Source organism: Lissotriton vulgaris, chromosome 2_1, assembly GCF_964263255.1.
Source record: "Lissotriton vulgaris chromosome 2_1, aLisVul1.2, whole genome shotgun sequence".
NCBI classification, from domain to species: Eukaryota; Metazoa; Chordata; class Amphibia; order Caudata; family Salamandridae; genus Lissotriton; species Lissotriton vulgaris.
Window position 1 is genome coordinate 1,457,385,840 of NC_141687.1, and position 22,843 is coordinate 1,457,408,682.

General features: G+C 42.7%; 1 protein-coding gene across 1 annotated transcript in view; it reads left to right on the plus strand.

Annotated features, from left to right (window-relative positions):
• LOC147732751 (roundabout homolog 2-like) overlaps positions 1 to 22,843 on the plus strand; it is a 1,033,034-nt gene that overhangs the window by 853,874 nt on the left and 156,317 nt on the right. Inside the window, exons 18-19 of the mRNA XM_086957318.1 lie at positions 22,071 to 22,094; positions 22,178 to 22,220. Of these exons, the coding sequence (XP_086813444.1) occupies positions 22,071 to 22,094; positions 22,178 to 22,220 (67 nt within the window). The remainder of the gene's footprint in view (positions 1 to 22,070; positions 22,095 to 22,177; positions 22,221 to 22,843) is intronic.

A 22,843-nucleotide genomic window follows, 5' to 3' on the forward strand; every position in this document is an offset into this window, starting at 1 on the left:
AGCTTTTTTTTTTTTTTTTGTTTTTTTTGCTGCGTGACGTTTGTTAACGTTCGATTCGATGGAAATCAGGAAGTGTTGACCACCATTTTGTCACTGCGAGTAAATATTTTGTTATAAATGAATCCTTATTGAAAAACATTGTCTGCGCCATCTTGCCTTTTTGTCCAATGCCACAATTTTGTCGTGCACGGCAGCCATTTTAGATGCCTTGACCAGGCCCACTCCCTGCACGCCGCCGATCCTCAGCATGGCTTCCCACCCTCGCAAGCATCTCCCCCACGCACTGGTCATCCCCGCTCTCTCTCTCATGCATGGGCCATATACTTCCCCCCATCTGCGCTGCTCTTCTCTGAGAATCACACCCTGTGCCCTCCCGACACCTCTCTTTCACCCTATTCACTACCGCACCCTCTGACACTCCTCTTCCTCTGTGTCCGATTGTCCAGGCCGGACCTAGGCTATCACCTACCCCTGCGGATGTAGTTTATGGCCCCAGCTGTAGAGAATTCAGACATGCCAACCCTCCCGATTCAGGCGTGAGACTACTGATTTCAGTGCTAGTCTCCCGCCTCCCGATTTCTGCAAGCAAAAACTCGGGGGCATATTACGAACAACTAGCGATAATTTTTGTCTCTAACTTGTTTAGAGACAAAAATTATCGCCGCACATCGGCGATTTTTATCGCAGATAAACCTTGCTATTATCGCAGAAAAGTCAGCGATATTCATATATTATCGAGCAAATGCTCTTAGCCATGTTATCCACCTCCCATTGGATAACATGGCTAAGAACTGCTCAGGGCAGGTGTTAGATTTTGGAGATATTCGCGCTTAGCGCGAATATCTCCAAAAGTTGGTAATAGGAGATAGCGATGTTAGGGACTGTTTCCAGTCGCTAACATCTTGGCACGCCCGCTTTGCATGTCATTAGTGATAAGTATCACTGACATGCAAAGCGGGGCCCAAGATGATCGCTATCTCCTTTTAGCTGTCACTAACTGGTGTTAGCGACAGCTTGGTAATAGGGAGATATTTTTATCTCCGCTTTCTTGGCTTTTAAAGCCAAAAAAGCGGAGATAAACCCCCTTAATAATATGCCCCACGATTCCTTGGGGGTTTCAGCTGACAGGGCTTGGTATTGTGTTACATGGTAATTTTTCCAGGAAACGTCAGAGGGTCGATGCAGGGGTTCTAGAAGAGGTGATAAACCATTTAAGCCTCATGAACAAGCGCATGGTCTTTTAAAGATTTGTGAAGTACTCGGGGCGGCGGTGTGTGTGTGTCCTCTTTCAGGAGCGGGCGGGGGGGGGGCACTGCCAGCAACTTGCCAGGTCAGGTAGTGTTCAACACGTGCATCACCCTTTCTCTGCCTGCTATTGCGCTCCATGCTTCGGAAAGGTATGAAAAAGAACGTGCATTTGAGTTTGAAATGTGCGATCCTGCAGCAGCACACTTCCAAAGCCCACACATGACAATAACCCGATTCAAGGCCCCATTCACCCGTTTAAAAAAAAATAGATAACACTCCAACAAAGTAAGATTATAAAACTTTATTAACTATTAACTATAACGAACGGAACAAAAACTAAAAACATTTAAACATTTTTCAACACAAAAAGCAACAATGGTTAGAAGCTGTCTTTTGTGCGAATAGTCCCAAGGCAGCACAACGTGCAGAGTTCTGGACGGCACCCAGGTGATGTCGCCTGGGTGCCGCACTGGTTTTGGGATCCTACAATGCAGCACAGAAAAACAGCGTGGGGCGTCCCGGGTGGTGCCGGGGGAGGCCTCGTCAGTAGCGTTCTGTTGTGCGAATAGTCCCAAGGCAGCAGAACGCGTTGAGATGTTGATGGGACTGTGTCCAGTGTCACATGGCTGACACAACATGTACGACAGGCACCCAGGTGATGTCCAGTAAACTGCCGCACTGGTTTTGGTATCCTACAATGCTGCTCCGAAAATTGGCGTGCGGCGGCCCGGGGGTGGGGGAGGCGGCGTGAACGGGCCTCCCCAGGTGGCGGCCATCTAGCTGAGTTGCGCTCGCTTTTGCGGCTACAGCGTCTCGCTCACCATGTTGTTGAGTTGCTTCCACTCTTGCAGTGCAGCGATAGGCGGCTGCCACATGGCTCTTAAAATGGCGGACGGCTCCTCGGTTTTGGGCCTGGTCCACTGAAATGGCCCTGGGACACCTTGGAACTCGGACGCTTGCCTGCTAGGGCTTGGGCTCCATTCTCGAAAAGCGTCCCCTCAGCCGTGAAGATTCTACAAAAGTCTTGGGGGCCTCCGACTCCCGCAGGCTTCCGGTGGGGAGCGGCTGCCATGATTGCTCGCGGAATGACCACGACGGAGCCACGAGATGGTGGTGCTCTCATGCTGACGCCAGCTTCAGTCTGAATGATCCAGAAACAAGGTGGGGCTTTCATCGTTTGGGAAAAAAAAATGTTCTAAACCAATGAAAAGTGTTATTTTTAGGTCATATGACCAAGCCTTCCATCTTTAGGAAACCAAAAGTAAAATGAACCAATGAAAAGTTTTATAAACAAGTCACATGACCTGTTATGCGGCATAGGGCTACAAAAAGCGTAGAAAATCCGTTGGCACGTGAGGCGGCGTCAGTAGCGGACCGATGTGCGAATAGGCCGAAGGCAGCACAACGCGCCGAGATCCGGATGGCACCGAGGTGGTGTCCAGCAAATTGCCGCACTGGTGTGGCCATCCTACAATGCTGCGCCGAAAGACGGCGTGTCCAGCTGAGTTGCGGTCACTGTTGCGGTACAGTGACTCGAACGCGCCGAGATCCGGATGGCACCGAGGTGGTGTCCAGCAAATTGCCGCACTGGTGTGGCCATCCTACAATGCTGCGCCGAAAGACGGCGTGTCCAGCTGAATTGCGGTCACTGTTGCGGTACAGTGACTCGAACGCGCCGAGATCCGGATGGCACCGAGGTGGTGTCCAGCAAATTGCCGCACTGGTGTGGCCATCCTACAATGCTGCGCCGAAAGACGGCGTGTCCAGCTGAGTTGCGGTCACTGTTGCGGTACAGTGAGTCGAACGCGCCGAGATCTGGATGGCCCCGATGTTGTGTCCAGCAAGTTGCCGCACTGGTGTGGCCATCCTACAATGCTGCGCCGAAAGTCGGCGTGGGGTGCCCCGTTGGCTTATGAGGTGATGTCAGTAGTGGACCGATGTGTGAATAGGTCGGAACCAGCACAAGGCGCCAAGATCCGAATGGCAAGTCCTGGATGTTGAGTGCCTCAGTTGAGAGTTCTGAGCAGTGCTTGTAAGACTATCTGAAGTTTATTATAAGAATCAGAGTAAGTTGAAGACTGTCTGAAGCTTATTTGCACCTTTTGCAAATGTTGCATGCAAATGCCGAAAAATAAAAACAAGGATTGGCGAACATCGCAGTAATATAAGATTAAAGAAGAATACCACAAAACTGTGTACCCATTTTGTGCAAGCAGGCCATTCCTGCGATGACATCCACTGGTCAGTAATTGAAATGTTAACCGACAAATCCCAGAGATGTGAAAGAATTTTATTCGAAAAAGAACAGAGGTGGGTGGAACGCCTCAGAACTTATGAAAATGGCCTTAATGATTCTATTCCGTGGCATCAATTTTCCAAATGATGAATTTTCAATTCCTGTGTACTGAATCGCTAAACGATGTACCGTCTACAACACAAGAGACTGCCGAGTTCATTAACAACACTCGCCTAATCCAAAATTCATTGATGCAAGCTGTAAAAAAAATTTTTGTTTATGAAAACCAATCTACCTATCAACGCTAGCTAAAATGTGAGCCCAGTAAATCTGTACAATCTATAATACAAGAGACTGCCGTTTTTTAACCACACTCGCAAATTTTCTATTTCTCTCTTGTTGCGAGCAATAAAGTTTTGCTTACAAAAAAAACCATCCACCTAGATACGCTCGCTAACACGTGAGCAGAAAGTGCCTTCCCTTTAAAAACGTCTGCCCAGCCGGATTCACTAACTTCCGGGGGCAGAGTCAGCACAAGACGTGAGCACCAGTGCACGCGGGTAATGGCGGAGTCGTGCAGCATCTCCGACTGAATTGCGGTAAGGTGACCAACGGAATACTGATTAACCTCGATATTTTTTGAATACAGCTCTGAGTCCCGAGGGCCCCCCGACGCAAGCAAGTACTCTCTGTTAACAAGGTACGCGAATGCGCAGCGTCTAACTTAACTCGCCCATTTTACTTAATAGGTTCCTTTCTAGAGGTTGCTTCCACACGCGCTCGTAGAGGCTGCTTTTTCTATAACATATCTGACCCGCTCTGCTTGTTTTACAAGAGGCCAGCGCGCACTACTTTCAATTCCCTCTTGCTGAAGGTGCTGGCAATGTATGTACATTTCCCTTTTCACAGCGCGATAAGCTCGAACCATTTTCTAAACCCTCCTTACTTTAGAGACGAATATTCCTGATTGTAGCTATGAATAATAATGTTATTCTACTCGTTGTACTAGCCTAAATTAGGATTGAGTATAAAAGAGTGTGTCTTTCTCGATGTTTTCTCCCTTCTCTTTTCAGAAAACGGAGGAGTTACAACCCTGCAAAGTGTACAGGGTATAAATGCAATACTACACAAAAAGGTGTGAGTAATTCGAACATTGTTTGTCTATTTTTGTAGTTAGTCCTGACGAATGCTCTATAGACCCCTGCGGGCCGACAGAGCAGAAACATGTCGACGTTTGTGTGATAAATGTTTTTCAACTACTATGATCTAGTTACTCGATCAACCTAGTAGTAATAGATCCTTTTTAACAATCTGAATAATCACACCATTAAATAAAATCACTAAGGGTGATTTTTCAGTTTTTAAACCCCTGTTTTGGTTTTTTCTATACTCCTTTTCCTTTGACACACTTTTTTCCTGCTTCTCTGGACACTGCACTATATGCCAGAGGTGCCTCAGGTTGAGGCTGGCAACATCACCAACTTAGAGTAACCGATGATAACTGCCATCAACCCATATGCGGGGCGGATGAACCATATATACCGCAAGACTCACATGTGCATAGGGTTTTTGAGGTTACTCTAATTTTTACATGACCAATGGCCTAGTGTTACAAGTGTCTGTTTCCTTTTTGATAAACCTCGTACTTTCCCTGGGGAACGAAACAGACCTTCCAAATCCCTAGTCCCTCCTCACTGATTGATTGTTAACAAGTAATTGTAAACAGCTGTTGCATTGCACAATAAAACTGAAAAACAGACTATGCAACGAACACAATGCATATAGACCAGACTCCGAATGGAATATATATATACACAAATCTTGGTAGTATGTACAGTTAAAATCATGCGTATTTACAAGTGATTTCATAAATATACACTTATATCTAGATACAAAAATATACAAATAAGTCTCAGTAGAAAAATATATATATATATACATATATCTTAATAAATAAAGACTTTTTTAAGAAATGGCTCCCAAATGATGTAAGGAGCCCTCCTCATATCATCATAGATATATAACCAAATCACTGGTCATTAACTATGTATATTGTATCAAATTCCAAATGCAGTCTTAAATATGCTGGTTACATTAATATAGCCCAAGTGAGCGAACACCTTAAACTGAGCAAAAGGGTCCTGGGATATACAGATCGATGTTATCAGCTGCCTGAAATGTATAGGCGAAAAGATATAAAGAGATAACATAATTGTGAAACAGTGAAACCAAAAGAAATAGAATAAAAAACCCAGAATACTCTATTCTATTGCTAAATAACCAACAGTGTGTTACGTGATTTTAAAAAGAGTGAATACTCAAATTCATATTAAAGCGCAGATGTATATTCTCGAGAGACATAAAGAGGGGCATAATTAGAGATTCAGAAACATGTCAGAGTAGTACAGTTCATTTTCAAATCAATGTTTAAAGTATGTCAAATCAGACCACGCCCGTCAAACATGTTGAAAGCAACGTTAGTTCCAGAGACAGAAAAATTCAGAATATATTTTATATGCAGGTATATAAGTCCTCCGTGGTGTTAAGACCGTTTGGGACTTTGGAATTAAATTCCAAAATGTACCTGGCTTCAAGCACTCTTAAAGCACTGTCCCTGTTGCCACCCTTGCGAGATGGAGGTATACAGTCAATGGCAAAGTACTGAAGCAGAGTGTTATCGCTATCATGCTTGGCTTGGAAATGCCGTGCGACAGGATATGCCTGATCCTTGTTATTGATGGCCCTGAGGTGTTGCAGGATCCTCATGTGCACGGGTAGCTTAGTACTGCCAATGTAGCGCAATGCGCAGGGACATTCTAACACATACACGATGTATTCAGTTTTGCACGTAATACGCCGCTTGATTTTAACTGGATGAGGCAAGAATGGAGTACTGTATTCCTTCACATTTTTCGCATGTTTGCAGGCTTTACATTGGAAACATTTGAAAAAACCTTTTTGCTTGGACAGCCAATTAGAGGGGGGTCTAATTTCCGGATTGCATTTATCCAGACAGTTCCCCATGGATCTAGCTTTCCGAAAAGTTATCAGAGGGGTAGGATTGTCTATAAGCAAATCATTGCCTATGACAGGATCCTTTAACAGCAGATCCCAATGCCTCCTAAAAATCTTTCTGATGGCCGCTTGCTGTTTGTTGTAAGTTATAATGACTCGCAATTTATTATTGGAATCATTGGCCATGGCAGGGATTTTGGGGGCCAAGATGTTATCCCGACTCAAAGATTCAGTTTTCCTGATAGCTTTGTCAATGATCGCGGGTTTGTAACCCCTTTGAAGGAACCGCTCTTTACAACTTTCCTGTGCCAGTTTACATTCCTCATTGTCACTGCAGATGCGTTTGATCCGCAGCATCTCCCCATAGGGGATGCTGTTGATCAAATGTTGGGGGTGATGGCTTGAGGCATGGAGAACAGAGTTACCAGCCGTAGGCTTACGATGGAGTCTAGTGCATAAATTGTTGTTACTAACATCAAGAAAGACTACAGAAGTTTTACTCATATTCGCAGTAAATTGCAAGTTCAAAAGGTTGTCATTTAACTTTTCTATGAACTCCCTGGCTCTTTCCTCAGACCCCCTCCATAAAATGAAGAGGTCGTCAATGTACCTCAGCCTTAAAGGGACATGTGCCTTCAAGATGTTTTCATATTCCCTTTTCAAGACCTGCTCCTCCCACCAGCCCATATGAAGGCAGGCGTAGCTGGGGGAGAAGCAGGCCCCCATAGCTACCCCCCTTATTTGCTGAAAAATGGTGTTGTCAAAGGAAAAGTAATTATGTTCTAAACATACTTTAACCATTTCTACCAGCATCTTATTATGGAGGGAAAAACATGCAGGCCTACGATTGAGATAATATTCAATCGCTCTAATACCATCTAATGTGACTAATGGAGGTATAGAGGGATGTAACATCCATGGTAATAAGGATAAGGTCATCAGACCAATTGTTGTCACTGATTTTTCTCAAGAAATCAGAGGTGTCTCTAACATAAGATGGAAGTTTGAGCACCCATTCTTGTAAGAAGAAATCCACATACTTGGAGGTGTTCTCAGTAAGACTACCTATGCCTGATATTATGGGCCTGCCGGGAGGTTTTATCATACTCTTGTGCACCTTAGGAAGAAAGTAAATCGATGGCACAGCTGGATAATCATTGTACAAAAATAGGTATTCATCATTACTGATTAAACCACTACTTTTCCATGCCAATAATTTGCCATAATAGTCCAATCAAGATGACTTCATAATTTGAAGGTTACTACATTTGTAGCATGCAACATCATTAAGTTGGCTATAAGCCTCGTCCATGTACATAAGTCTAGGCCAAAGGACAATGTTGCCCCCCTTGTCAGAATGTTTTATAACAAGTTCCTCATTGGCCTGTAGTTTTTTCATCAGTTCTATGTAGCACCTTTGTTTGCAATTCATCTTGGTGCTACAATAATTAGTAACCCTGTACAAATCCTTCAAATCGGAGGCAACAAGTTCATGAAAGCGATCTAAACTGTCATGCATCATAATAGGCAAAAAAACTGATTTAGGTTTAAATGGGGTTTTGATAGTACAACCAAAATCCATACCTTCTAACCCCAAGGCATCAGTGGGTTCAGTTTGTTCTTCCTGAAGTTGTTGTAAGTCAAAGAATAGATTCACATCACCAGCTGAAATTAGAGGTGGACTAGTAGCGTATTGAGGGGTTTTATCACTTTCCTTGTTCCCTTTTGTTTTGTGAAATTTTTTCAACTTTAATTTCCGAATAAAACGGAACACATCCATTCGGGTTTCTGAGTAGTTGAAATTACTTTCGGGACTGAAAGAGAGACCCAGAGATAGTATCTGACACTCCGCTTTATTTAGTGCAATATCAGACAGATTAATCACTGTATTGGCAACATTATCCACATTTATTTTCGGTTCCATCTGCCCTTCGTGGTTTTCTTCTTGAGAGGCTTGCTTTCGTTTGCGCTGCCGGTTGCGCTGCCTCCTGGCCCCCCGCTTGGCGTTAGCGCGCCTTTTTGCTGCTGCTGTTTCTTCCGGGGTCTTAGTTTTTCTCTCCAATCCTGGCAGAGTACATTTATTTCTTCCGCCCGAGACATGATTAAAATTCCTTCTTTTGGTTGATTAGACGGACCAGCTTCCTCATCATTTTCGTTCCCACTAACAACACTTTGTTCCGAAGTGGAGGTGAGCGAGGGTGTGCTATCGCTTGCAGTACCCTGTTTTTTGCGCTGAGTGGCAATGTTACTTTTTTTCTTGGCCGCGCCATACCTTCGGGCAAATGTGAAAACGTTCCCATTTTGATAATCTAATTTGTCTCTATTAAACTTGAAAGCTTTGCGCTTTTTAATTGCATCCTCATCTTTGCGCAATCTGGTAAGCATGTCTTCCCTCATTTTTTTGATATTTTCAGTTTCCTCAATTGCGGATATTTCCACCTCTAATGCGTCGATTTGTGCTTGTAGTTTTACTCGATCACTCGCTGCATACTTCACCAGTATTCTGAGCAGCTTAGCCGATGATTCCAGATTGGCGTCCGCCCATTCTCCAAGCATGGCAGGGTCAGGGTTCTCATAGCTGGGTGCTAGGGTGATCCGCAACCCTCTGGGAACCCTGCCCACCTCCAAGTAGCGAGTTAATGATTTTTCCTCCCACCACTTAGACTGTTCGGCACGTCTCAGTTTCTCCATGCGCCTAAATAGCTCTCTCGCGCTGTTGTTCACTAGGGGTGCAGTGTTCTGTTCCTGCACCGTCACAGCTGATCCCCTGGCCGGGGAATCATCAAAAATGTCGATCGCCGCCTCCTCTCGGCTACGTAACGCCTCCGCGGCCATGATGCAATACCGGGCGATAGAATTTCAAAAGCGGGAGTTTTAAATCAAGCTTGTCACTCCACGCGTTGCACTCTCCTTACTGAATAATCCGGTATGTTCCTTCCTCGCCAGATATCTTCTGGTTTCACGGATTCGAAACACTCCGTTCACCTCGATTCCGGCACCCCAGGAACAAACTTCTCCACAGTATCCAGGGGCTTCTGTGCAGGTCGCTCTTCACCAGAGCAATTGAGTGCGTCCCGCCGAGACGAGACCAGCTGCTTCCAATGCCGCAACGCCCAATATATATATATATATCTTCAAGAGGAATGAAAAAACTGGGGGGGTCTTTTTAAGAGGCGTGGCTGGTGTAATTAATGGCATGGCTTAAAAACACTTAAGCCAAACATCTGTGCTTCGCATAGTGTGCCGCCTGACTGGTATTTTGCTGCTTCCGTCATTGCACCCAGATATATAATACAACAAGTAAAATTACACTAACAACAAGCCACAACTATTGGCTTTATAAATGGTTGCTATTTGCATTAGATAAATAGGCAACAAATGTTACTTATTTGTATAGAATATTGAAAATGCTTTAGTTCTGAAATTCTGAAACTGCAAGAAGCATCCGATCAATTTATTTAGGAGCCTTGCACTTAATTTCCCTTGAATACTGAGATGAAAGCTGTTTCATGCTCAACCTACATAAACGACGTCCCTGCATATTAAGTTGTGAGTTAGTGTGCTTGGCTGCAAGTCTGTTGGTCTTTGCAAGTAGAGATTTCTAGGTATGTTTTTTCTTTCTCCATATTTGCATTTTTTTTCAGTGTCCTTCCTTGTGTGTATGTGTGTACTTCATCGCTAAACACTTATAAGGTCCTAAAGGCGAGACCTATTGGCTATGCCAGTGCTTGCTATGTCTTTCTATTTTAGTTGTGGCACATAACCAAAGTGGCGAACTCAAAGTCTAAGTAGATCACGCAGTTTAAACAAAGCAACTTGGGTAGATTCACACCCATTACCCCAAAACACTGATTTGTTAGATATGGTTGGAGGTGCAAAATCTTTCTCTAAATTAGATCTTGCTTCTGCATACCATCAAGTGATTTTAGATCCTGAATCAAGAAACCTAACTAACAGCTTTAATATCACCAGTTGGGACTTTTCAGTACTGCAGAATGTCTTTTGTGTTAGCTGCAGCTGCTTCTGGTTTTCAGAGATCATGTTTCAGTTGTTCAAAGATCTCAAATGTGTTGCAGTTTTTCAGAATGATGTTTTGATCTTTGCTGCCAATTCGAACGAACATGATACAATTCTAAGTTAAGTTCTGGCCATTATGCAGAAACATGGTGTGGTTCTCAATGGGGAGAAATGTGAATTTCTGAAAACTAAAGTGGAGTACCTGGGCATATTGTATTTGAGGATGGCATTGAACCATAACCTGGATTGGTGGGTACCATTGTTGATGCTCCTCCACCTTGTGATTTAGCCTGATAGATTTGGATCATCTCCGCCGTTAGTCTTTTACCAAGCATCTGCGCAAAACTAACCACTGCAGAAGTGGCCCTTATAAATAACAACTTTCTAGCCTCAATTGCTTGCCTCCATGTACACTTATCATCTATTAAAATTCCTAAATAGGGATACTTATTAGTGATCTCCACCTTAGTATTTTCAATGTAGATATCTTTCCTTTTCTTATGGGTAGGCCCTGAATTTATTATGAATGTTTTTAATGTTAATTCTTAGATCTAAGTTGGTCATATAGCTATAATACCTATTAAGTGCTCGTTGAAGTTCCAGGGAATGCGTGCAATTTTTACGGCATCCTCCGCATAGAGTAGAGCGGGTATCGGACGTTTATGTAGTAAGGGTAGGTCCTGGCACCCTTCCAACATGGCCTGTTCTAGGCCATTAGTATAGAGTGTAAAAAGGAAGGGCGCCAGGACACAGCTCTGCCTTACACCTCTCTCCACTCTAATCAGAGCCGTCAATTTCCCTCCTAATCCAAACCTGACCCTAGCCGTGGCATTTGAATACAATTCACGCAAGAAGTTAGCCAAGGAAATCTCTACTCCCATCTCTTTTGAAATGGTCTACAATTTAGAATGGCTAACGCAGTCAAAGGCTGCAGTTAGATCTACGCAGGCCAAATACAAATTTCCCCCTTTACATTCACATATTTGCCCAATAAAAGTGCCAGATTGAGGGCTTGCTCCGTGGTACCCAGACCCTCCCTGAACCCGAATTGAAGGTCTGACAGTATTTTGTTATCGTCAGCCCATTGTTGCAGGCGATCGAGAATAATGCGGCCCGCTACTTTTCCCAGGGAATCTAATAATGATATGGGGCGATAACACGATGGGCTTTGACAGTCTCCTTTTTAAAATACTGGGACCAGGATTGAGTCTGACCATGATTCAACAAGGCCCACTGTGCATGAGGCTTCCAGGACCCGAACCAATATTGGCGTCCACAGATCCATATTATATTTGAAGAAATCTACTGGGACTCCATCAGGGCCTGGCACCTTACCCCCTTTACTTGCAATTAAGGCTAGTTCCACTTCCGACTGGGTAAAATCAAGTGCAATGGGGAAGATTGTGAATTTTTGATGGGGACTTATCCTCTCAATTTCTTTTGGGTCTCTTTTTTCATTGGCAGTTAATCCAAATATGCATGAAAAGTGTTCCACCCACAGTGATTCATCTATGGCTATTTCTAATTTATCATGGTCTCTGGGTTCAGACAGAAATGGCGATTTAATTGATCTCCAAAAGGTGGTACTATCTTTCATCATGCAACTCTTATGTAAATCTGCTCATAATTCTTGTTTCAGTTCTGCTTTTCTAGTTTTTATTGCACGATTATACAGCTTTCTTAAGAGAATGATTTCCTGAATTTGAAATTGAATTTTTAAAGATTTATAGAGCACACGTTCACTATGCAGTTTCATGGCGCTAGAGGGATTCCTGGGCAAGGGAGCATACAGAGGACTATAGACTAAAAGCCTGCTGGAACAAAAAAGTCTTAAGGGCCCTACGGAACTCCATATAGGAGGGGGAGAGTCTGATAGGGGACAGGAGAGTGTTCCAGAAGGTGGGCGCAAGGACCGAGAATTTCTGGCCTCCCGATCTTTGTTTCTTGAAGCGGGGAATGACTAATAGGGATTTAGTGGATGAGCGTAGATCTCTAGAAGGGTAGTAGTTGGTAATGGCAGAGTTGATAAAAGCAGGAGCCGTGCCCGCCCGGGCTTGAAAAGTAAGGCAATCAAGTTTGAAAAGGGCCCGTTGTTTGATGGGGAGCCAATGAAGAGCAATGAGGAGGGGTGACGAGTGGTGAAATTTAGATAGGCCATGTACCAGGCGGGCTGCTTGGTTATGCACCAGCTGAAGGCGTTGAAGTGCATAGGCGGGAGCACCATTATAAATAATGTTCCCATAGTCGATCTTAGATAAGACCATGGCCCTTACAATCAGTTTGAGTGCAGAGGGAGAGAAAAACCGGGATACTTTCCTAATAATACGCAGGGTAAAGAAACAGGAAGAAACAACAGAACTAATGTGGGAGTGAAGTGTCAAATGATGATTGAGTGTGATACCGAGGGTCTTAACTGAATGAGAGGGAGTGGGAGGTGGACCAAGAGAGGGGGGCCAAAATGAAGGAGACCAAGGGTTACCACTGCCACCAGTCAGAATCAGCTCGGTTTTATCCGGGTTGAGTTTAAGGTGGTTCGCATTCATCCAATCCCGGATAAACAGCATGACAGACTGGAAGGCAGTGATACCTAATGAGGGGGAGGAGAAATTAAAAATAAGTTGGAGTCATCAGCATAGTTGTAAACTATGACCTCCATTTGTTGCAATGCAAAAATAAGAGGGAAAATGTAAAGGTTAAATAAAAGGGGAGAGAGAGAAGAGCCCTGAGGGACGCCGCATTGCACCCTGTGAGGCGGGGCAGAGAATTCGGCCAGGTGGACGGCCTGGGTGCGGTCAACCAGGAAGTGGCCTATCCAGGCCAATACTTGTCCCCCTGTGCCCGCCGCCTCGACACGGGACAAGAGGATGGAGTGGTCCACCGTGTCAACAGCGGCGGACAAATCCAGGAGGACCAGGGCCTGAGGGGTGTTGGTATCGAGCCCCTCCCTGAGTTGGTCCATGACCGAAATGACCACCTTCTCAGTAGAGTGGCGGGGACGAAAGCCCGCCTGTCAGGGTGCTAGGTAGTTACTTTCCTCTATGAAGGCGCTGAGTGCCTGGGTGACATGGGACTCAGCTACCTTTCCCAGATAAGGGAGAAGGGATATAGGGTGATAGTTTGCCGGGGAGGAAGGGTCCGCCCCCATTTTTTTTAGTATAGGGAGGATTATAGCAGTCCTGAAAGGGGCAGGGACGAAGCCATGCGTGAGGCAATCCTGCTTGTCCCTTTTTGTTTTGTGGAGGGCAATTTTTAAGTTGGAGTAGCTTTAGTACAAGCATTATCAAACCAACCCTTGGTTTTTCTCTTATTCCCTTTCGAATGAATATACAGTGCTTCCTTTACTGTAGTTATTATAATCGCAAAACTATCTAAGATCTCTTGATAACAGGAGGTATTATCTAAGCATTTTTCAATGGCCTTATAAGAGTTCTTCACTACCTCTGTTGTAATCTCAAGGGGATCAATTCGATCCCATTTGAGCGAGTACCCGTTTAACCTATCTAAAGTCGGATTTTTTGACCATATGTTCTCTCTTGGTTAATCTTATCTCGATTGGAAGGGAGGGACAGTATAACACTATTAGGAAAGTGATCACTGGTACCGTTGTCATGTGTTTTAAAACTCAAGATGCAGGACGCAGCATTACTTGACACAAATATAAAATCTATAGCAGTGGAGGCTCCTCTACCATTAAATTCTGAGTGAGTGGAACTGGGGGAACCACTACTTCATTTGCCAAACCAAGTTCGACAATAAATAATGTCTCATTCGGACAATCCCCACTCATCGTATGAGGAAAATGTGTTAAATTACTAACATTCTCGTCTTGCAAACCACAAGTTAAGTTACCTTTTTGCCCACATGGTGTTAGGTTAAAATCGCCCCCCCAAATTACAAAAACATTTCTTTTAGTATTCCTATTATTATTCTCCATTAAAATACAGTGAATGTCTTTCAAGGTGGCTATCAGCTGGGCCTTGTGCAAGTTATTATAAAAATTGACTAGCACATAGATGTCAAATTTATTTATATCAAGGATTATTATTTGAAAATTGGGTTCTAATTTCCAAGGTACTATTTCCCTAATCTCTAGAAGATTATAGATAAACATGATTAAACTTCCTTTAGCTCTCCCTGAGTTTGGACATTATGTTCCTACCTCCAATGCCTCCTCTACTGAGGAGATTTGCTTATCCAAGGCTCCCATTGCCCCTGTTAAATAACTCAGTAGCGTTTGTTGGGTATCACTAAGAACTCTTTTTTCAGCACGAGGCTTGGGGCTTGGCATTTTCCTCTTGCCCATACTTGGATGTATGGCAATACTTAATACAATATAAGAAAACCAAAGATAACCAAAGTACTTTTACTATATCTCATCTATCAGGATCACATTCAAAATAATATAATAGGTGGATGTGGGAGACTTAGCACAGCCCAAGGTCACTTCTATTTTTTAAGCCTATCCACTTAATTAATAGTTTACTCAAAACTCTTACTGTTAGACTTTTTGTCCAATAAATTCAGGTGAAATCCAAGAGGGAGGGCCCATCCCAGCCTCATCCAGTCACAGACAGTCAAGGACAGGTCCGCCTTTGGCCCGGGCTTTGGCCTGGCGAGCCCGCATGCGTCCCGCGCCGCGGGAGCTCCCAGCGTCTTTTCTAATCCCTGATGACGCCGCTCTTCTCGCGAGACTGCGCTGCCCTCTGGATGGTGCAGTCCAGGCAGTCAGCGGTCCGCGATTTAGAGGCTGAAAAGGGTGTTAGAGAGTCCCAAATCCAAAGGCTCCCGGGCAGCAGCTCAAATATTGGGCGATGGCAGTGATCAAAAAGCGGCAACAGGAAAGAGAGCGTCCCGCGCCGCGGGAGCTCCCAGCACTTTTTCTAATCCCTCATCACACCGCTCTTTTCAAGAGATCGCGCTGCCCTCTGGATGGTGCAGTCCTGGCAGTCAGCGGTCCGAGATTTAGAGGTTGAATAGGGTGGTGGGGAGTCCCAAATCCAAAGGCTCCCGGGCAGCAGCTCAAATATTGGGCGATGGCAGTGATCAAAAAGCGCCAACAGAAAAGAGAGCGTCCCATCCAATCATTTATGAGACTGTGGGAATACTATACATGTTTCATACCCAATAATGAATCCCATGCTAAAACATTTATCTTATTTGCTAAAAAATAAATGTTCCTTTCATGTGTGGCAGTGTGTCATGATTCATTTGAGTGGATCAAAAAACAGCAAGTTAATTCCAAAACCCTCAAATGTTTTGATCCCAGCCTAAAATGTTGTATCACAGTTGATGTGTGTAATCTACGTTTAGGGGCAGTTATATCTCAGAAAAAAGGTGAGATTGAAAATACTATTGGATGTGCAGCAAGAGCACTCAGAGATGTGCAATTACACTTCTCTGCTATTAAAAAGGAACTTGTGGCATGTTTATGGGTGGTACAAAAAAAGCATCCATACATTTGGGATACTACATTCCTTGTGCATACTGACCACAAACCCCTCAGTGGTGACAAGGTAAGAGTCAAAACACCTAGAATTGCTAGATTTTCCCCATAATTACTTCAGTTTGATTTTCATAATGTACACATGCGGGGAGGAATAATGTAAGGGATAATTTCTTATCTATGTTTCTGTTGCCTGAGAATATATTTGAGTAACCAGCAGAGGAGGATGATGAATGTTGTCTAATAGCCTCCATTGGTTTAGAATCAATAGATACTGTATCTGAAGCCGATCGGAGGAAGGAATTGACGAGTGATCTGGTTTTGAATCAAGTGTTGGGTTTACAAAAAACAAAATGGGTGGCCAAAATAAAAAAATAAAAATTGTGATTGTCAACCTTTTATAAAAATAGCTTCTGAGCTGACAGTGGAGGATGGTTTACTGTTGCGAGGGGATAGATTGGTCTCTCCAGAGGGATTGAGGTTGAGATTGATTGAGATGGCTCATGAAGGGCATATTGGTCCTATCTTCACCAAACTTCGATTACGCCAAACCTACTGGTGGCCCAGCATCGACAGAATTAGTTGATGACTGTGTTAGAAATTGCATTTTCTGTGCAGGTTCAGAGAAAGATTTGAATGTTTCCAATCCACCTTTCCAACCTATTGAGTTTCCTTCTACAAGATGGGAAAAGGTTGGAATTGATCTTGTTGACTCAATCAGCTTGCTACCACAACATTCTAGATCTGTCTTAGTTCTAATTGATTTTTATTCCTACTTGCCAGAAATTAGATTTACATCTGGCTAAACTCAAAAACAGTTATTGATTTCCTCAAAGATGTGTTCCTACGTGAAGGTTTTCCACAATTCTTAGTTTCTGACAAGGGTGTCCAATTTGTCATTGATGAAATCACAAACTTCCTAAAAGCAGGTGACATTAAACATTTGAAAACTTCTCTTTACCACCCACAGATGAAAGGGCTTGATGAAAGCAAGAACTAAGTTTTGGTTGAGTGCATCCAGGGGGCACTTTCTAACAGGTGTGTGTTTGTAAATACTGTTCGCTCCTGTGCTTTGGTTTTATCGGACAACACATTCTCCAAACAAGATGTCACCATTTGAGGTGTTAAGAAGATATAAACCTGGCACAAACGAGTGTCTGGGACAGATGGCTAAATGGGTCCAGCAGGAAGTGTCTATCAATGTTCTTGATAAAACTGCTAGATTCAAAGTAAAAATATTTTTATTTGGTTTCATATAGATACAACCATAAAAGCACATTATTGAAATACAAAATAAGAAGTTAAGTAATACAGTATGTACAATTACAGGAGTAGACCAGCTATAACAGCTTAACAGTTGATTATTTGTCTACATATTGAGACTAATTTCATGACTACCTAGGACAAACAAGCACACCTGCTAAAAAGAATACATAAAAGCCCCTGTATTTGAATCAGTGGGTTAATCACAACTCGCACTAAGCCTAATAGCAGATTTAAAAAAACGTAACACATGAAAGACGGTATTACCCGTCAACATCTGAAGGAATAAAAAAGCGGGCCAAACTTGACTCAAATTGGCCTGTTTCATGACCGGGATTAAGAAGGATTTCCTCAGTGTGTCGTAAAATGGACAGAACATTGTAAAATGAACCATGTCAAGAGGGAAGGGGTTGTCCTCTAGTTGTACCCCTGGGATAAGCAAGAAGTAGATAAAAGAGATCCAGCCAAAACTTAGTCAAAAGGAATCGATCGAAGGAGTTTGTAAAACCCAGTAAGTATGGATCTGCCATCACTGTTGTCCTCAACATGACAAAACAGCGTACACTAGACTTCTCGAGCTCCCTCCCCTCCCTTAACATAGTCTGGTGTGCAGTAAACGGCATCTTATGGAGGACTAGATCCTCCTCTCGTATTCCTTCAGGGGTGGAAAAATGATCTTGTCGGCCTTCTTTCTATATATTTAAGCCACTGTACCTTTAATACGTGTGCCATGGCCACGCAGTCTTTTAGGATTGCCTTATTTAAGGAGTCCCCCTCTTTAACCCCTGTTTTTAACAAAAGGGAGACTGGACAGAAGGCTATCAGATCTGTAATGTAAAGCATTTCTAACTCCTCCTGAGTGATAAATGCTGGGGTACCCTGAGGAAAAGATAGTAGTTATCTCATAAATTTTTTTCCTGCTATTTGAATATCCATAGAGAGCTTTTGACATACATTTATCCTTATAAAGCTCCATAAGAACCCCCAGTGGTCCTTTTCCCAAACTTGTGGCAACATTTAAAATTGCTGCTGACTCCCTATCTAGGTCATTTCTTTTGCATAAAAGTTGTGGCACCCATTTTATGTTGTCATCCAAGAGTACCCCCAGGTCGGAGAACCTAAAGGCCTTAGGGATTGGGGTAAGCCCTACCTTAGAAGAGTATGATCTGCTCAGGCGCATTCCCACCTGCATGATATATGATTTCAAATCATTAATCTTCAAATCCAGGTCTCCCATAAACTGCGCAAACGTAGCTAAAAGTCTTTGCAGGCCTCTCTCAGTCCTTGTGTCATCTGCGTATAGTAGGACTGGGGGACCTCGCCGTCCTGCCTGGGGGTATTCTGCCTTGGTCTCCAGAAGAATTTTCTCTAAGTTGCTAATATAGAGATTGAAAAGAAGTGGGGCCAAGATACAACCTTGTCGGACACCACCCCTGACCGGGAACTAGCGCAATACTTTCAGGTCAGCCAAGTAGAGCACGACTACCCATGTGTCACAATGAAGATTGTATAGATTGGAGACTATCTTTTTGTCCACCCCTAAGGAGGAGAGGATCTGTCTGCCATAATTTGCCTCTTTTCTCGCATTCAAATGCGGATGACAAATCCATGAAGGCTAAAAAGATGGTTACCCGACGGGCAACTGTATATTCGTTTGTTATCAGGAATATGTTCAAACATTGAGCAATTGTAGTGCAACCGGGGTGAAAGCCATATTGGGCCTCCGACAAAACATTATTGTCAGTAGCCCAGGTCGATAACCTACCTAATAATTTCCTACCTACCACTTTTACCACAAAGTCTAACAGGGAGATGGGCATATAGCAAGTGGTACTGTCCCTATCCCTCTTTTTAAAGACTGGCAGGAATGGAGGTCGACCAAAAATCAGGGGTGCCGTACCTAATGACTGCATTAATTACAGAAGAGAACACTGGGGCCCATAGCATCACATTCGATAAATAAAAGTCAAGAGGGATCCCGTCTAGGCCCAGGGCCTTATTACGTGTCATGCTAATAATACCTCTCCTAACTTCATCCTCTGATACAACTAGGGTTGTGGGTATAACACAACATTACGGTAAAGGCAACAAGTCCGTAGCTCCCTTAAACATGCCCTCAAAATGGCTAACCCAGTCATCCTCTCTAATATGTGAATCGAGGACATTGGAGGCCTCAACTTCTAAAAAGGGGCTGTTAATAATGCTCAAAACTTGGCACTGCACTTATAAATTGTTGCTTCCATGAGTTTACCCCAGGCTTCCTCCTTCAGAGCATCCCTGCACTTACTAAGGACTAGTTTATACTGTTTTCTTCTAATTTTAAGTAGCACAGTGTTCCTGGGGGAGACATGCATGGCTGATCTACCTCTGCTAGCAGCAAGGGAGCATTCTGGAATAAACTATCTTGGTGCCCTTTCTCTCACAGTTCCGGGTGGAGTGACCATTAGTAACTTGATAACAGATCTGGAGATAGATTCGAAGGCACAGATCACGAACTCATCTGACTCTGCCTCCGCATTCTGGCAGATCTGAAACTCCCTCTGGCATGACTCTAAAAAAGACTTAAACAGAGAGTCTGGAAAGATCTGTCACCATTTAAGCCGTCCATAGCCCGCAAAACTCATCCTCCAGTACACTGTCCTTTTGGATCAAATATAGGCCAGTGGGCTTTGATGCACAGGGGATTATGGTCACTAAAATTACTAGCTATAATTGTAAAATTAGAAATCATATAATAAAGGGGAGTAGAGATTATAATCAATAATGGAAGGTTCACCTCCAAACCCTTTGAAAGTGGGAATAAAATACCTCTTAGTGGGGGTCATTTTTTCCATGGTTGGTTGCAAGTCCCAGTCACAGACTAGGGTAATTAGCTTCTCCCCCTGACTGCTATGTTTAAAGTGTACACCAGCTACACAAGGGCAAGAGGCACCCAAACCTGACCGCCTTAAGTCCCCACAGACATGAATGTTACAATCTCCTATCAAAACTATGTTACCAGTTTTACATGGCAAAGCCATACAATTCATAAAAAAAGAACATAATAGTGTAACATTACACACCTCAGAAAGTGATGAGGTAGAGTTATAAAAATGTAAAAGCAGTAATCTATATGACCCTGAAGAAAATGTTAATGCTTGCAGACACAGGTTATCAGTGTTTAATACCACTGTACCAATTCTTAATCTAAGCAAAACATAAACTGTAAGACCCCCTTTCGGTCGACCAGCCCTTGAAGGGGGTGCAGGAATGTTAAAAAGTTTATATCCCTCTAAAAAATAGGTATTGTCAATAATCCAGGTCTACTGCAAGCAGATAAGGTCATATTTTTTAATGAAACATAGCCAAGCAGGGTCCGAAAACGTACTAGCCAGACCGGCTGTATTGCATGAGACAATGTTACAGGAGTTATTATTTAATAGAGGGCTGCTGATAGTCTCCTGGGCAGGCTGGTCCTTGGGCTCAAGATGTATAGACTCCATGGGATTCCTGAGATCTGGGCTAACCAGTCAATCACAAGAGTCAAGTTGTCCCTGTGGTGCAAAAGAGATGAAAAGTGGGACTTCTCGAGATACTTGAGGCCAATCAAATAGGGTCGGGGTCACTGATTTTCTAGGCTTCAATGGCCCAGCTGGGGGTGGATAAAAATAACCTAGGGGCAAACTGCTAGATTGAATGTTGCTAAAGCACAAAACAAGCAGAAGACTGACTTGTATAAAAAAAAATGTTCATACTGTGGATCTGGAAGTGAGTAACACTGTACGTATTTATATGAAGAAAGGTGACAACAAGTTTGGTGAGCCTATAAAAGTAGATAGAGTTTGTACTAAGTCGGTGAATGGATTTAATTGTTGGAATGCAGAAGGGGTTGCAAAGTTGTATGTGAGCTCACACACACACACACATATTATGCTAATGTGGGGAACAAAAAATATGAATATGTGTGACCATTACTCGGATAGTCCAAAAAACCCTTTGTCTGCAGAAGTTGTCAACAAAGGTGTCTATCTTTAAAACTCAAATCTTAAGGTTTTGTAAACTAGGTTTGTATTTCTGATACATTACTTTATTTTTGACTTCTGTTGTTTGTTTATCAGTTTTTATTTTGTATATTTTTCATTGGACTTGTTTGATCTAGTATTTTTAAGTATTATACTATTGCTATTACAATTGACATGTATCAGGTGATTGTTTTCTTTATTCATTACAAATGTTTCCTCCTTTGTTCTATTACTTTTAGAGCGGTGATATATTGATTCATTTTGATTTCTCACTTCTTTCCATTAAGAAGGGAAGTAATGTAGTATTTCAATTGTATTTTCTTTATTGGTATTGCCTTTCCTTTACTACACTGTGTCCACAATATGGTATTGTCTGTAGAATGTTGAGATGAGATTCTGTCAGTTTAAATCAGTTGCTGCTTTGCATTTGTCAGCTGTTGTCGTGTTGCACTAGGTGGTCTCTGTTTCATACCGGGCAAAAATAAAAAAATAAGTTTGTAACTTACCTGTCTCCTGTGTTTGTAGATTACTCTAGTGTGGTCTAGGGATTGAGGCACTATGTGCTGTCTATGTTTTCAGAAATAAAAAAATCGCAGATATTTAGGAGAATGGGCGTTATTACGATGCCAAAAATATTCTTTTTGAACACTAAGATACAATTTGTATTTTAAAACAAATATCACATGAGCTTGTAAATGTTACTTTTCTCACTGTATATTACACTACTAACTTTAAGTTTAGTTTGGTTGGATGCTTCCTTAGTGTGCCAGTACGAATTTTATCGCTGCTATAACCAATACTCTGATGACTTTTAATTAACACTGTTTTTCTCTCATTCACTCAATAGCATCTTTTTCGTACAGCCCAGCAGGTAACTTAACTATTAGAAATGATGTCTTAATTATTTTTTGTTCAAAAGGCTGTATTTAAACTCTGCATTTTTATCGCCTTCAGTGTCCTTTCCACATAGAGATGGACAAAGAAACATCAATGGACGGTAAGGCAATAGACCTGATTGTTAAAATATACTAAAGGTGTGATATAGAAGGCACTAGATATATTAGATTGTGTTTTAGTGGAGCTGGTGAAGAACATAACATACAATGTCACAATTGCTGACACTGATGTGAGACTGAAATAGATGGTACGACACAGCAGGAACCCTCCATATTTGTGTGCTCCTGGGAGGGGAAATTAGGACCCCAGATTCCATGCTCATTGGCTAGCTGCGGGCTGGGTTGGAAGGTGATGGTCGTACACGTGACAATATGGTTTCCAAAATCATCGATTGTAAAATAACTTTTCACGTTCTTAATGGGTCAGAACAAACAAACCTCACATGATTTTGCGAACATTTACCAGTGGATAGGGGATACTGTTCTAATAATATGCATGTCCTCTTTCTTTACTGCTGACATTATGGAAGATCGATGATAAATCTAATTTGTAGAACTCATGGTGTTAGACATCTGATCTATTCACGTGGTACCCCTTTAAATATTATTAGTCAAAGTTCAATACATAGATGATGTAAAATGTAAAAAATTCAAATGCAAAAATAACTCTTGTCCTGTTTTTGATTTCTGTATTTTCTTACCCATGACTTACTTTGTGTAGTAT